At 38.1% G+C, this 14,454-nt stretch overlaps 1 protein-coding gene and 2 non-coding genes across 4 annotated transcripts; all 3 read right to left on the bottom strand.

The window, feature by feature from the left end:
• Window positions 1-353: 353 nt before the first annotated feature.
• On the bottom strand, window positions 354-468 carry LOC114920172 (U5 spliceosomal RNA). The gene has a single exon (XR_003808473.2). It is a non-coding gene; the product is annotated as a U5 spliceosomal RNA (small nuclear RNA).
• An 842-nt stretch (window positions 469-1,310) lies between these two features.
• LOC114920173 (U5 spliceosomal RNA) lies at window positions 1,311-1,425 on the bottom strand. The gene has a single exon (XR_003808474.2). It is a non-coding gene; the product is annotated as a U5 spliceosomal RNA (small nuclear RNA).
• A 1,337-nt stretch (window positions 1,426-2,762) lies between these two features.
• On the bottom strand, window positions 2,763-12,517 carry mfsd13a (major facilitator superfamily domain containing 13A). Of its 2 annotated transcripts, none has more exons than XM_065949811.1 (9): window positions 12,378-12,517; window positions 9,931-10,194; window positions 8,756-8,835; window positions 7,639-8,088; window positions 7,416-7,536; window positions 7,050-7,146; window positions 6,358-6,529; window positions 4,871-5,064; window positions 2,763-3,804 (listed from the first exon to the last, which is right to left on the bottom strand). In XM_065949811.1, the coding sequence occupies exons 2-9, from the start codon at window positions 10,093-10,095 to the stop codon at window positions 3,569-3,571; spliced, it is 1,515 nt and encodes a 504-aa protein (XP_065805883.1). In that variant the 5' UTR covers window positions 10,096-10,194; window positions 12,378-12,517; the 3' UTR covers window positions 2,763-3,568. The 2 variants fall into 2 exon arrangements, with proteins under 2 accessions (XP_065805883.1, XP_020486504.2); XM_020630848.3 differs by having other exon boundaries at window positions 12,358-12,502.
• Between the last annotated feature and the right edge of the window lie 1,937 nt (window positions 12,518-14,454).

Below are 14,454 nucleotides of genomic sequence, written 5' to 3'. Positions count from 1 at the left end.
TAAGTACAGAATAGCATTAAGCATTTGGCTACATGTTTATCAAAGAGTTTACATAAGTTAAAACACAAATGTAGCAAGTTATATTTAACTTACCTTTTTTTATTTCTTTTATTTATGATGTCCGGATCACAGCCCTGTTTGATCAGTTTCTTGGTTCATACAGTAACAAAGCATTAACAACAAATTATCTTCTCAGGTAAATAACAGAAATACCTTTCCAACAAATCAAAGTTTTACACTCATTCTGAAATTGCAACGCTTCGTAATTCCAAACTCCGCTCATAATGTTTAACATCTTATGACATTTAATCAAGTACAAATAACTATTTTGTATTTCTTTCAACAGTATAGGAAGCCCCACACAAGGCAGGGCATCAAAAAATTAGATTGAACTCATAATGTTCCTCTCCACGGAAATCTTTAGTAAAAGGCGAAAGATTTATACGATCTGAAGAGAAACTTGAGTGACTAAAGAGAAAAGGACCAAGTATAAAGAGTGATTCTCCTGGAGACACTTCTCACTCACGGTTTAGTGGTCATGCCATGAGACTGTGATTACTGTACACATTACATTTGCAGGTTTGACAACACATAATACACTTATTTAGAAACATGATTAAGTTGACTAGAAAGATTATAAAAGCCATATGTGTGTTTTTGCTCAATGAACAATGTATTTATCCAGAACAACAATTAGAGAGTTTAGATCCAATTTCAAAAAGTGTTGATAACATTAAAATGCTGTGACATCACTTTTTATTTCTTTTATTTTTGATGTGTATGTATGTCTGTGTATTCATTTCTAAAGATGTTGCTGCTTCTTTTCTTGGGGGTATTTTATTTTTTTCTTCATCTTACGTTGAAAACATGTTTGTTGAAATGAAATAACCATATGAATGAAGCAACTCTTTGAAAAAAATAAAAACAAAGTATATATATATTTAAAGAAATGCTGTGACAACAAAATAACACTTTATTTTTCTTAATTTGGTCTTAAATACTTAAAACATAGAACTGATTTAATTTAAATACAAAATATTTGAGGTAATAACTACAGAAAAGCATTAAGCAGCAATACCAGTAGTGTACCATAATTGTTATATCTATCCTTTATTCAGCCACTTTCATTCTTTCAAAAAAAGATACCTGGATCACAGCCCTGGTATGCTTTGTTTCTCTATTTTTATACAGTAACAAAGTATAAACCAAATAACCGAGGACACTACTTTCCACACCATTTAATATATCATACAGTATAACAACAACATAGACGTGGCAATAACAAATATTACTTTTTGTACAACTGAGGAAGCCCCGCACCAGGCAGGGCGTCAAAAAATTAGTTTGAACTCATAATGTTCCTCTCCACGGAAATCTTTAGTAAAAGGCGAAAGATTTATACGATCTGAAGAGAAACTTGAGTGACTGATGAGAAAAGCAACAAGTGTATCGAGTCATTCTCCGACAAACACTTATCACTCACGGTTTCGTTGGCTTACGACTTACTGTATACGCTTTTAAATATCAAGGTTTGAGAACACACGACACGATACAATTAGAAGTACTTATTTAGACCATAGACCATTTAAATATTAGATTTAGATTTGGACACAGGAAACGTATTTATTTTTTAAGAAATACGTTTTCAATCGTCTGAATGGTTCCGCGCGGTGCATGATGGGTACTGTAAGGGTAAATGTTTTACACATGGCTGTTGTTTAGTTTTGCTTGCGCTTCAATCAAAAAAATCAAACATTTCATAAAAAAAAGTACTAATAACATTAAAAGTGACCGCAAATAACAAAGAAATTCAGATAAAAAAACCACGTGTGTATCAAAACGTGTTCGTAGGTTCGTACAAGAAACTTGCTAGTACGAAGATATGTGGGTAGTTTTAATAAAATGCAAACTTTTTGTGAAATTCTTCCGACTTTTTGTTTTATCTAAGTCATATTTAAGTACCAACATATCCCCAAGAAACACTTAAGACGACAAACCACCAACACAAAGACTTGTGAAGCAGAGTCAATGCTCATTCAGACGCTTTTGTGTTCAAAACTTCTTCCTTCTTTTCTCCAAATGATTTGAAGGTGCATGTTGTTAAATGGGTGTTTACCATGGACTTTAAATATTAAGGTGATTACTGATATGATTACCCAGCAATCCTAGTGGCCAGACTTGTACCAACATGGGGAAACAATGTGTTTAATGTGTTGTAATATTTACAGTCTATGGTTTGAGCGTGGAAGTTCTTGAACAGAAGCACATTTTTGATTCAGGAAATATGGTCTTAGAAAGGATTGTAAAATCATTAGCCATTTATGTTATAATCCTACTCAGGCCATTTTCACAACCTGCTGTCCAATACAACTGGGTGCATCAGATTTCTCCACTTGTTACAAATAGAGGAATGCCTTCAAGCATGTTTCTAAATCTACAATATTTGGACTTGTTACCTTCATGACAATGATTACGTTCATCCAGTTGAATCTTGCCCTGCTCCCACTTGACAGGCCTATACATCCCTTTGAATACACATTCACATTTTGTTTCAGAAGAAAGGCTATCTGAGGGGGAAGAAGTGCAACAGGTGGTGCAAATGGTTAGTGCCTAATTCAGTTGTTTGGAGAAGTACCGGACGGTTTACAGATCAACAACACTTATCATAGCAGATATTTGTTTTCACTTCCCTCCTTTAAATTGAGTATGACAATGCCGAGCTACATGTCTTAAAAAAGTTTACCAGCACACACACAGAAGAGTTTGGTTCAACACAAACGAGGTTTATTTGTGGTAGCGCCACACTTTCTTGATATAATCTGCAAAATTACAAAACTGCTGGTAATATGCTTACCAGCCCGATCTCTTAATTCAAATGCTCTTGATCACAATACATGAAGTTGTGTCGCAATCAGAATGTTAGAAGTACAACACACAAATGGCAGTTTTGTGCAAAAAAAAACATTATCAATACTGGAAATATGAGAAAATACAGTAAACATCAAAGTGGCAGGGCGTTCTGTGTAAATGTCAAGAGACAGTAAGTTATGATTTAGCTCAGAGGTGCAGTTAACAGCAGCACTGTGATTCAGTATTTTTTTTTCCATGTTTTTAACAAACCGTCGAAACGAGGCCTGTAGCCCCGCTTGACTTTGACACTTTGAGAAGTTTCTGAAAGTGAGGGTGTTAAGACTGCACTTCACACCATAATTATGCTTTTTGAAAAAAGGGCACACCATTAAAGTTGTCACCTTGGTCCATCGACATCCGAAGGATTGTTTTGTTCTGCTTTATCTTTTGGTCATCTGTTCGTATATAAATATATGTAAATATTTTAATATAAAAATAAGGCAGGTTTTAAGTTCTCCCCAGTGGGATTTGTGATCCGACTGTGCACTTTTCCGTGTCCATAAAGCCACAAATAGCGTACTGGTTCATATTCTTGCACACACACAAAAGCAGTAAGACATCAGAAAATCCTTCAGCTTCACTTCCCTCCAATTATTTCAAACGATTGTTAAGTTAAGGTTAAAAGTGTCTTTGTGCAGCTCCCGACAGCTCCTCCAGTTCATATGGCCTTGACATCGATAAGGTGGCCGTGCTGGGCCCCTTGCCTCAGGGTCTTGATCCCCTGCAGCTTGCGGCCGTGTAGTGTGAAGCGAGACCAGGCGGCCAGCTGGAGCAGGGCACACGTGATAGGCACAAACACCACCATGTAGAAGCAGCCCAGGCGAAGAGGCGGAGTCCCTGAGCCGGAGGCAACGTCGGGCACCTTCACGGGTTCCCTCTCGAAAATATCGTAACCTGGAGACGAGAATCAAGAGGCTCTTTGATGTCAGCAACACACACATGAAGCAGTTTCACATGTTGAGCTGCTTTTTCAGAACTGTTGGCACGTTTCTTTTTAAACCTTTTAAGAATATAAAAACAATCACACTACTAAAGTTGACCCTCGTAATTTAACAATTCAATTTTGATGACTAAGCTAATAAGTTAACGTACAATTTCACATAAGGCTTTATTTGAAGGGAATGATTGGCACTAAATAATGTCCCTTCTCTTAAAAGTTAATTGTAGTGTGGTACGTTTGTTTGCTTCCTTCTTGCAGTAAGAAGGTAACCGGCTCGATACTTCTTCCTTGTCTGAACTCTGATTAGGAATCTACATTCAGGAGTGTGTTAGCTTAGCTTAAATCGCAAAAAGACTCTAGGCAGGTAGAAACAGCTGGCCCTGTTTTAAGGAAGTTGTGGACACTCATGACTCAGAGAGACATTAACACAAGATATGCTTGATTCTTCTCTATTTATGTATTTCATGCTGCACATTCTTCCTCTAACTGAATACAAGAACACAGATCAGCATCATTTTGTGTCAGCCTCTAACACCTTCATAATATTGATATGAAAACTAAAAGGTTCACTCTGTCTACACAGTGAGAAAGGATAAGAGCAAAGTGAAAGTAATCTTTGGTCTTTGGGCTTAAATGCATGACACAAAGACCAAACTTCTCAAATGTCATTAAACCAATTATTTAACAAAACATCAGCCATGGCGGGAAAAAACGCTCAGATGTTAAATTTCACACATGAGTCAGTTTGAGTACAGCTCTAGTTTGGACTGCTGACTGGATCTGGGTCAAGTTGAGTTAGTTTGGTTACGTCTTGTTTGTCCAGTTTAACTTGTTTGTTCTTCATAACGCGGGTCTCACTTACACAAACCCTTACCAACACTTTTTCTTTGACAGCCTATCCTCTAGATCATTTATTTACAGAGGGACACATGAACACAGTCACCTGTAGCAGCATGTAAAAAAAGGTAAATATGTCTTCCATTTCTCATGAGGATACAATGTGTGTGTTTCTGTTTTTACCTGTGTAAGCACACAGCAGCCAGGTGCCAATGAGTGGAGCGAATGTCTGGCCAGGTTTGGTCAAAAGGGCGACCATCCCGAAGAGGAGCGCAGAGGCGGCCTGCTGACGCTTGTTGACCACAAAGTCTTCATCCACCAGGTCGGTAATGACCAGCTTCAGCAGCTTGCACGTCCCTTCTGTGAACACCCGGTTACTGGAAACGAGAAAAATAAAAGTTAGGTTCCAGTTATTTAGGATGTATGAGCTGTAATGAGGTTTGTGATTTACTAGGGGAAGACGTTTTAGCTCGTCAGGGGTCATTTCTAATGTCTCGTTTTGTCTCTGAGAAGGGGAATAGTTACATCTTCTGGCCTGACGTAGGAGATATTATACATACAACAACATATTGTTTGAGATACACTGTTTCTATAAAGTACTAAAACCATTCCCCTGCACACTCCACCAGGGCTCTGCTGCTTAGTGCAAGAGAAACACTGAAACTGTGACGTCCCCACTCTTAAGTTGAACCTTTTTTACTCTCCCTTTCTCCCATTACAACGAGAGTAAAAATAACTTTTTTATAGAAGGGGTTGTTTGGGGAATTCTCTCTTTTTTAAGAATAAAGTGGTCATGAATGAAGGGTGTCAGATTTAAAGCTTTTTATGGGACCCACTTTGGGGTTTTTATTCTTCACTTTGTTTCGACTGCAGCCACTTCAGGTGATTTATTCTAACATCTTAAAGGTCGACTGTCTGCACTGTTTGAGAATGAATGGATTGAAGTTGTTTTGGTCAGAGATCACCGACCTATCTGGTGTACCATTACAGGCATCAGGCACTATGTACATGTGTGACTGTCCAAGATGGAAGCATGAGACGCACAGACCTCCTCACTCTCCTAACCATCGCACTGTGCTGTAACGGTGCAGAACTCTTTAAACAGGTTTGCACTTGACAAACGCAGCAACCAGAGGGGGGCTGTTAAAGTCAACAGCTGCGTTGTAGTTCTGTCAGTTTCCACTTGATGTGGCTGTCACCTGTTGTATGTAATTAGAGGGAGCAGAATGTCACCATAGAGACACATCTGTAGAAAATGGATCAGAAATTAAGTATAAACCATGACAAAGTGTAGCTTGGATCCCTTTTTGTGTATATTTTCAAAGTCAATGTGTCAAAAAAAGAAAAAAACTTATCAGGGCTTGCAGCCTGAACAAGCAATTCTGTGTGCCAGAAGCATCTACTTAGAGCCAAGTCAACTTTTCCCAAGAATAAAAAAGATAACACAATGTTTGGATAGAACTCATGACAAATGTTGACTTAACCTCGGACACGCTGCGATAAGAAAACAACTCAGAGCGTTTCTACGTGTCCTTGAAACTGCTTAGGTGCGTTTGTCTACTCAGCATGAAATTATACAACAAAAAAAAAAACAAGCAAACAGAAAGTTTACGCTGTCACACATCCGATTTCTGATGTGTGTGCTGCTGGTGTGTGTGCGTGGGCCATACCTAGCAATGAAGATGCACAGCAGATAAATGTGGTCAGCCCCTGCCAGCAGCATAGCCACACTAAGTCCCAGTTTGACCATAAATAGCCAGCGGATAACCTGGTAAACCCCGTAACGCTGGCACAGTGTCAGGAAATACAAGTTGTTCAGGTGGGGGGCAATGTAAGAGATCCCTGCGTGGGAGCAAAGCAGAGCGGCGTTAAAATAAAAAGACTAACCAGCACAAAGAGGATCTGAATGTGAAAGAACAAAAAGCAAATGGATATGAAACATATTGACTTGTTTTCAATTGTAGTCTCAACTGTATCAGATTCTAAAATGCAGAAGATCTTCTGAAACTAGGCTCAAATGAATGACATGGATCCCTATATTTAATGTTTTACAACTTCAAAAAAGGCGTCAAAATCACTGATCACGGGTCAGCTTCAGGCTGCCAGCGGTGGTAAATCTTCACTCTCAGTGTTGTACAGGCATATAAACCAGAGCTGGAATGAAATATGAAAAATAATCGAACTTTTACTGCAAATGATCACATCTTCTTTGATCTCTTAAAACATGTAGCCTAGCCTCAACAGTCCTGCTTTAATTACTGCACTGATCATTGTGTCTTATGTCTAGCAATAGACTTACCAAAAAAAAAAAAAAAGACTGTAATGTGTGATTTATTTTTGTTGTCTTGAAATGGAATCTCACCCAGTAGGATTGACCCGGTGGAGGCAGAAATATTGTCAGACAGGAGATGCTCCAGGAAAAGAGGGAAGAAGTTGCTGTTAAAATGGCAGTGAAACACCTGCAGGGGGAGCAGAGACAACAGAGAGAGTGTTTCTGAGCAGATCAATGAAAACAACTGAACACTGCTCAAGACTGGACACATGAGAAATACAAGAGTATTTTAATATTGTTATTTCTAATATTCTTACGAATGCCCCCACATAAAAAGAAATTGCTGTAATATTACACACTTTCACATTGTCCTTATAGTCTACACTTATATATAGATTCATTTTTTATTTTAGCACATCTTCCCACTTTAACTCTACCTTAAATGTGGTTTCCTACCTGAATGAGGTTCATGGACACAAACCACAAGAAGTTCTTGTGTTTGGAGAGCTGCTTGATATACTGTCCGATAGTGACCGGTTTTTCTGGGTGTGTCAGTGGAGCGTGGCCGACACTCAGGCTAAGTCAGAGCAAAAGAAAACAAAGAGCAAAGTGAGATAAAGAAGTGGAAAAACAAACACTTCAGTTCCAGAGAATATCCTCTTCTTTAGAAAGTCCTTACTCTTTGAGCGTCTGTGCCTCATCCAGCTTGGGAAGGACTTCCTTTTGGAAACGTTGCCGCAGCAACCGAGACACCAAGAAAAAGCCCAAGACGGAAAACGCCGCCAGAGTCACACAGAAGACACGGAAGGAGTAGAAGTCCTCCCTGTCCCAGAAGGAGTAGGACAGGAACACTGAGAAGGAGCCCAGAGCGCTGAACACGGAGCAGTGGAAGTTGAGGCGCGTGCGATCGGCGGCGGACACGGCGAGGTCAGCCAGCAGGGCGCTGTGGTGGAGGTCCACCATGGTGAGGAAACCGTCGTACAGACACAAACACAGCAGGAACTGCAGGCCTGGACTGGCCCACGCCACCCAGAAGGCCAGGAAGGACAGGGAGAAGAGGGGGCCATTTGTGGAGAGGGCCTTAAGGCGCTTCAGCACCACCTCTGGAGTTGTGATCTGAGAGCCTGACCTGAGTGGGAAAACACACAAAAACATCAGCAGTTATTAGATAGAATCAAACAAATTGCAATCATTTCACAACACCTCAGGGGCAAAGACAAATACCGAAGCAATCGTATGTTATTTTGAATTTAGTGGTCACTTTGGATGGCTCACATGATACTTAAAAATCCCAAACGTGATCGCATAATTACAACAAACTCCCCAGACCCAACAAATGATAATAAAGCCACCATAAAAATAAAAAAAAAAGACAAGTAAAGGAGAAATCGTGCTCTTTTCTGCTTTAGGACACACACAGTCTAGTTAAAGGTTAGAGATGTAGCAACGTGATTAACTTGGTTAAGTCAGAGTACAGAGTCCCGGTTTGCTTCATCACAGAGAGAGTCAAACACAGATGGCCGCCTCATGTTTGACAATTTGCGTTCTGATGACGCGTTTACCCCGGCTGACGTGCTCTACTACAGCTTATTAAATAAAGAATGTTGACATACGCGTGAGCATTTGGTTACACCTGTAGAGTCTATGCTCATGGAAGTTATTAGACGATGTGTGCAGGGATAATAGACGCAGAAATCTGGATGTTGATTTAACTTCTTTTTGCGTTTGTGTTAACTGTTGACTTTGATTTAAACATTATTAGTCACACGGTTTCGTCTTTGGGTGGAGATACTTACTGAGGCGAGCTGAGGAAGGAGCGATCACTCAGCCAGCCGAAGAGAGGGTCGTTCAGACTGTTCCATATCAGGAAAACTGACTGTGAGGCAGCAGAAATATGTCGGTTAAGAAAACATCAAAAATCAACAAACAGATGATGAAAACGGTGACGACAGATTATCTACAGTTTTCAAAAATGTTTAGCAATTTTCTAAGACTCTAAAGATCTGAAAAGTGGAGCGACTGTGGAAATGAATTGTGTGATTGTTATTTATTAACTTATTTATCACCAGGCAAATTATGCATCTGCCTGTTCTGAGCAGGGCTGAAATAGAGGGAGTTATAGACATGATCAAATACAGGATCAGAGTGGATTTAGAACAAGACACTTCACACACATGTTATGAGGAGCTCTGAGACTTATTTAAACTGGTTGAAGAGGAGGAGATTATGTCACCTTTGAAATGTCAAATTAGTCAAGAAACTGGTTTGTGAAATACTTGATTTCTTCAATGTGATGAATGAGTAATTCAGACAACAACAACCAGCCGACAGTGATTATCTGGCTTAATGTATTACATCTTAGAGAGAGACATCTTAGCATGTACAACAAACAACATGCACACTTTGTTCCTAAATTACAAGAATGTCTTACATGAGACTTAATATGATCTGTAGTCTGAGCCTCATTGAATCCTCTTCAGTCTAAATCTTAAAAGGGCAGGAAACTGAGGTTGAACCTGTTGGCCTATCAAAGGGGTTAGCAGGGCCAACATTTATGACCCGCAGGAACAAAGGGTTGGTACATTAGTGCTACATTTCAAGCCTCCACTGTAAGTCATAAATGTCTCGCATGGGTTAAAGTGAGCCCTCTCCATAGCTGCCCCCTCCCTCTGGAACTCACTCCCCACACACATTCAACACTGCACCGACCCTCCTACTTTCAAATCACTTCTCAAAACTCACCTCTTTAAACAAGCTTTTAATGTATGATTGTGATGTATTTTCTGTTTTCTGTTGTTTACCTTTATGTTGTTATCTTTATGATTTGTGTGTAATGCTGCAATGTCCGTTAGTCTGTCCTTCTGTGCTATTCTTTATGTTTTAACCATTGTAAAGTGTCTTTGAGTTTTTAAAAGCGCTTATAAATAAAATGCATTATTATTATTATTATTATTATTATAAAGTGACTCACCTCTCCAATCCAGAAGGAGACTTTATCAATCTTGTAGACGGACACGAATGTCTGTACGTAGTAGAGCAGGAACACATTGTGGAGGATGGAGGTAAACAGAGCCAGAGAGCCATAGAGCACTGCAGTGGAGAAGACACTTTGCCAGCTCCAGACCCTCCTGCCCATTCTTCTTTCTCGATCACTCCGTTCTCTCGTTTTTTTCTCCGCGCCACGCTGCAATCATCTCCCTGCCTGGCCGCCCCGGGGTCACCACCGCATAATAGCCTGCAAACACACACACAGCGCATGTGGGAAAAACTCATTTAGACTTGACAGAAAAAAACTCTGAAACTTATTTTCAGATTTCTAAAAATATATCTCTGCGGGCATAGGTGGACATTTCTGCTCAATCTTAAGGTTAAATCTCAGCATTAACAACAAAAACTTCTGTTAACAGGTCTTTGCTATCCATATGAAGTTTGAGCATAATGAAAGGGAGCTATTCTTGTAGCAACAGTACTGTAGGTGCTTATTAAAGTGAGTTAGGCTGAAGGCTACAGCTCCTTTCTCCACCCAGCTGTGGTGTGTGTGTGTGTGTGTGTGTGTGTGTGTAAAACTGTACTTTTCCTCTGCTATTTTTACGACCACTCCTTTGGCCCTTCCTCTAACTGTCGCTGTGTCCTAAAATCTGGTCTTATTCACAATGAATCCACAAAAGGAAAGCATATGATACTCTTTTCTTTTCAGGCTTTATTGTCCTGATATGTCATATTCAACAGCTACACCCTCAGAGTATCAACTATTGTAAATTTGAATGGATCAGTACAAAGAAATCATAGACTAGATTGTGTGTGTGTGTTGTAGATGAATAAACAATGTTGCCTCTGTTCCACATCTCCTTCCCATTACTGTTTTTCCAACCCAAACAGTGAGAAAATGCTGTATCAGTTTCACTGGCATTGTCTCCCTTTCCGTTTTTAGCCACTGGTGCAATCTTGCACGTAGCACCTTTCATTTAAACATACCACAGGTATCTTACTTCACACCAGACTGCCAAGTTGCAACTCGCCCTGAATACAAACATCCGTACATTTATTCACTAGGGAGCCATATAATAGCTCATAATAACAGTGTCTCAAGGCGATGATTCTTTCAGTCTGCGTCTATCGCCCTGTAGCATATAAAGCAAAGCTGCAAAACCTCAGTCTCAGGATCTCTGTGAGATCACAAACTCGTCCAAACCAACCTCCCTGGGGTGCAACCAAAAAAGATTTCCAAGCCGGTTTCCTATCAGATCCAAGCCGTGAAGCAAGATGAATCCCAGCTGGCTGCGTCATATCACATCCCTAAACTCATATCTTCCAAAATTCTCTGCAACAGGGCGAGACTTGGATCTACAAATATCCAATTCATGTCCTCTGAGCCACAGCAGTTTGAGAGTTATCTTCACTTATGGGTGGGTGGGTGGGTGGGGGTTTCTTGGCAGGAGAACCGTAATAACCTGTGGAATTCAGTCTGACAAGTAGGAGATATGTTGGCACAACACGGAGTGATACCTGATCTTAAGGTGGGCGAGCAGAACGACAAGTGTGCACCCATCACAACACCTGTTACACACGATCAGGTTACAAGAGCAGCTGGTAGTATATAAACTACATGCGACAGCCCTGGATGGAATGGTAAAGTCATAAAATAATAAAGGGAAATTGCATATAAAATGTAAATATTTAACTTGTTGTTAATTTAAGCTAAACATAAACAAAAAGTTAAGGTCCTAATAGCGTTGATAATCCTACATAATTCATCTGTTGATTTCTATAATAGAATATAATAGAATTTCTTTATTGATCCCAAACTGGGAAATTGTGGCGTTACAGCAGCAGGTTATCCAAACACACAATATGAGTAAAAAACACAATGTAATCAAATCTAAACACAATATAATATTAAAAACAAAGTAAATAAGCACTAAAAATATCAAAACTAAGAGTGTGAATATATACAACCAGGATTTAAGTTAGCATTACTAGTCTAAAATATGAATATTAAATATGAAAGATTAAATGTAAATGTGCAAAAACAGAGTTATAAATGGACAGTATTGACATAAGTTAAAGTGCATGAGTGTAGACATATAATAATCAGAAACTATACAATATAACGATATAGATATAGATAACAAAGATCCAAAATGTTTCATAGTCTGTAGTTACTGTCAATAGCAGCTGATAAAATAGGCAGGTTTTTAATAAAACGGAAATATTTGCCATAAGTGGGCTCGACTTCCGCTCATGGTTAGTACTCCGCAGCCTGATTTCAGTGCTAACATTAGCAAGCTTTAGCTCGTTATCGACAGCGTTAACATGCTGCCCACCAGGAGATACACGCTGTTTGTTTTTAACTACCTTTAAGTATAATCACAACAACGGTAAATAAAACGTCACGTACCGAAGAAAAAAGCTGCTCACCAGAGCTGATAAATCGTGTTTTGGTGCTCGGGTGGTGACGCTGATCCTGTGCTAAGTCAGCAGCAGCAGCAGCAGCAGCTGTGTGTGTGTGTGTGTGTGGATCACTGGTGAGGCAGACGGAGCACGTGACGTCATCATGGAAACTGGAGTCATGACGACCGTAGTCAGGGGCTGTGAGCAGGCGCGTCTCACCCGTGGGTGTTGTGGGTGTTGCCCCCACACTTTTTTAAAAACCAGTGGAGTCATTGATGAAAACCTATTGGTCAAGTAAGATTTATTAAGTGACAATTAAGCCAATCGTAGCTGTTTGGTTACAGTTGAAGCAGGATTTTATTTGTATTTATTTATTTATTTATTATTATTATTATTATTATTATTATTATTATTATTTATTTATTTATTTATTTATTTATTTATTTATTTATTTATTTATTTATTATTTATTATTTATTTATTATTATTATTATTATTATTATTATTTATTCATTTATTTATTATTATTATTATTATTATTATTTATTTATTCATTTATTTTTTAGGGACAGTGCATACATGTAGCATCCTTCTGAAAGACAGTTAGTCACCCAAACAAATGTTTTTTTAAGATAAATCCACCTCACAAAACAACCTAAGTGTAACATTTTCTCCTCTTGGTTGTTCTTTTAGCTGTATTTATTTACAGCTGTATTTATTGAAGTCCCCTTTGCAGTTTTTCAAAATAAAAGCACATTTTATATTAAGACAGGAAATAAAGAGACTGAGGCGTAAGACAAGCAAAATAAAAGCATCACAAAGAGCAGTTTTGAATCTCGTTTTTAGAGCTTAAGTTAACTGGGTTATTTCACAATGGATGCTCATAAAGTTAGTGTTTAATTATCTTTTGTAACTTTGCTAACATTAGTTATTGGACATTAAATGAAACAGAATGATAGGCTGCCACTTTAAGTATAGCCAACATTTTTTAATTTAGTGTTTCCATAGTAACCAATAGGCCTAGATGAAAATGGTTGGATGTTAAGAACCGTGTTATAAACTGTTCACAGTTTCACTTTAATTGTAGCTTAAAGCAAACAAATATGAAACCTTTACATAGATTTGTATTTTAACTTCAATTGTACCCGTTTAACTAGGTGCAAGTATTTTTTTGTAAAAATAAAATAAATCCACATCATCATCTGATAAAATAAATCCGCTTGCTGAAGAGACTCAGTTTTAAATAATAATAATAATAATAATAATAATAATAATAATAATAACAATAATAATAATAAATAATGAGAAAGAAGCAGGTAATAACTAAAGAAGGAAACAAGCTTTTACTTAAAAATACATTTTAACAAAGACCTCGTTGGTGTTCAGGTTTTTTTAGATTTTATAGTACATCTTACTTTCTTATTATATCATTAGAATTAAATACTAGGCTAAATCAAAAGTAGCCTATTTGTAACATGTCATTTAGATGACATGTTACAAATGATATAGCCTACCAACCGTGTACAAATTAGGTGTATTATGTCTTTGAGTTCCACTGGTCCTTAAATCATACGTGGATAGAAGAGAAGAGGAAGCAGTAGCCTACGTTGATCTTTTTGTATTTCCATGTCTTCTCCAGCAGAGGTCAGTCAAAAGGCACGGATTAATTTGATCCTATTTATGAAAGCCATTTAAACACAGTGGGATAATGGCAGAAAAATAATTGCAGAAAAAGTCTAGTCTTGTCTGAAAAAGTAGAAACAGTAGCCTATAGCAGTCATATAGGCCTAGATAAAGAAATAAAGATAAAGGTAAAATGTTATTTATTTTTTTGTGGTTTGGACAGTTTTCTTTACTCAATATGGAAATATCATGTCTTACTTTATTTATAATTTTAACTCTTTATGAGCTATTTCTCAATAATTTATTAAGTGGAAAAGACTCTTTGACTGATAAGGTCAAAATAGTTAGAAAACAATCGTGAGTTATGTTATGTAGCCTACAAAAAACACATAATAGGCTAATAATAAATACATTAAAAAAGGAATAACATAATATTATAAGGCTGTCCCATACGTAATAATAAAACACTTGTGTAGCGTTA

This window comes from Labrus bergylta, chromosome 21, assembly GCF_963930695.1.
Source record: "Labrus bergylta chromosome 21, fLabBer1.1, whole genome shotgun sequence".
Classification (NCBI taxonomy): Eukaryota; Metazoa; Chordata; class Actinopteri; order Labriformes; family Labridae; genus Labrus; species Labrus bergylta.
Note: the sequence above shows the minus strand (reverse complement) of the source record. Positions and strands in the feature narration are given on the sequence as shown.

Bases quoted from the DNA above. Each gene is read 5' to 3' on its own strand.
- mfsd13a (XM_065949811.1), bottom strand. From the start codon at position 10,095: ATGGGCAGGAGGGTCTGGAGCTGGCAAAGTGTCTTCTCCACTGCAGTG. The intron at 5,065-6,357 runs GTATGGCCCACG...TCTCGTTTCCAG, and splicing joins CTGTGCATCTTCATTGCTAG to TAACCGGGTGTTCACAGAAG. The intron at 3,805-4,870 runs GTAAAAACAGAA...TCTCGTCTCCAG, and splicing joins GCTGCTGTGTGCTTACACAG to GTTACGATATTTTCGAGAGG.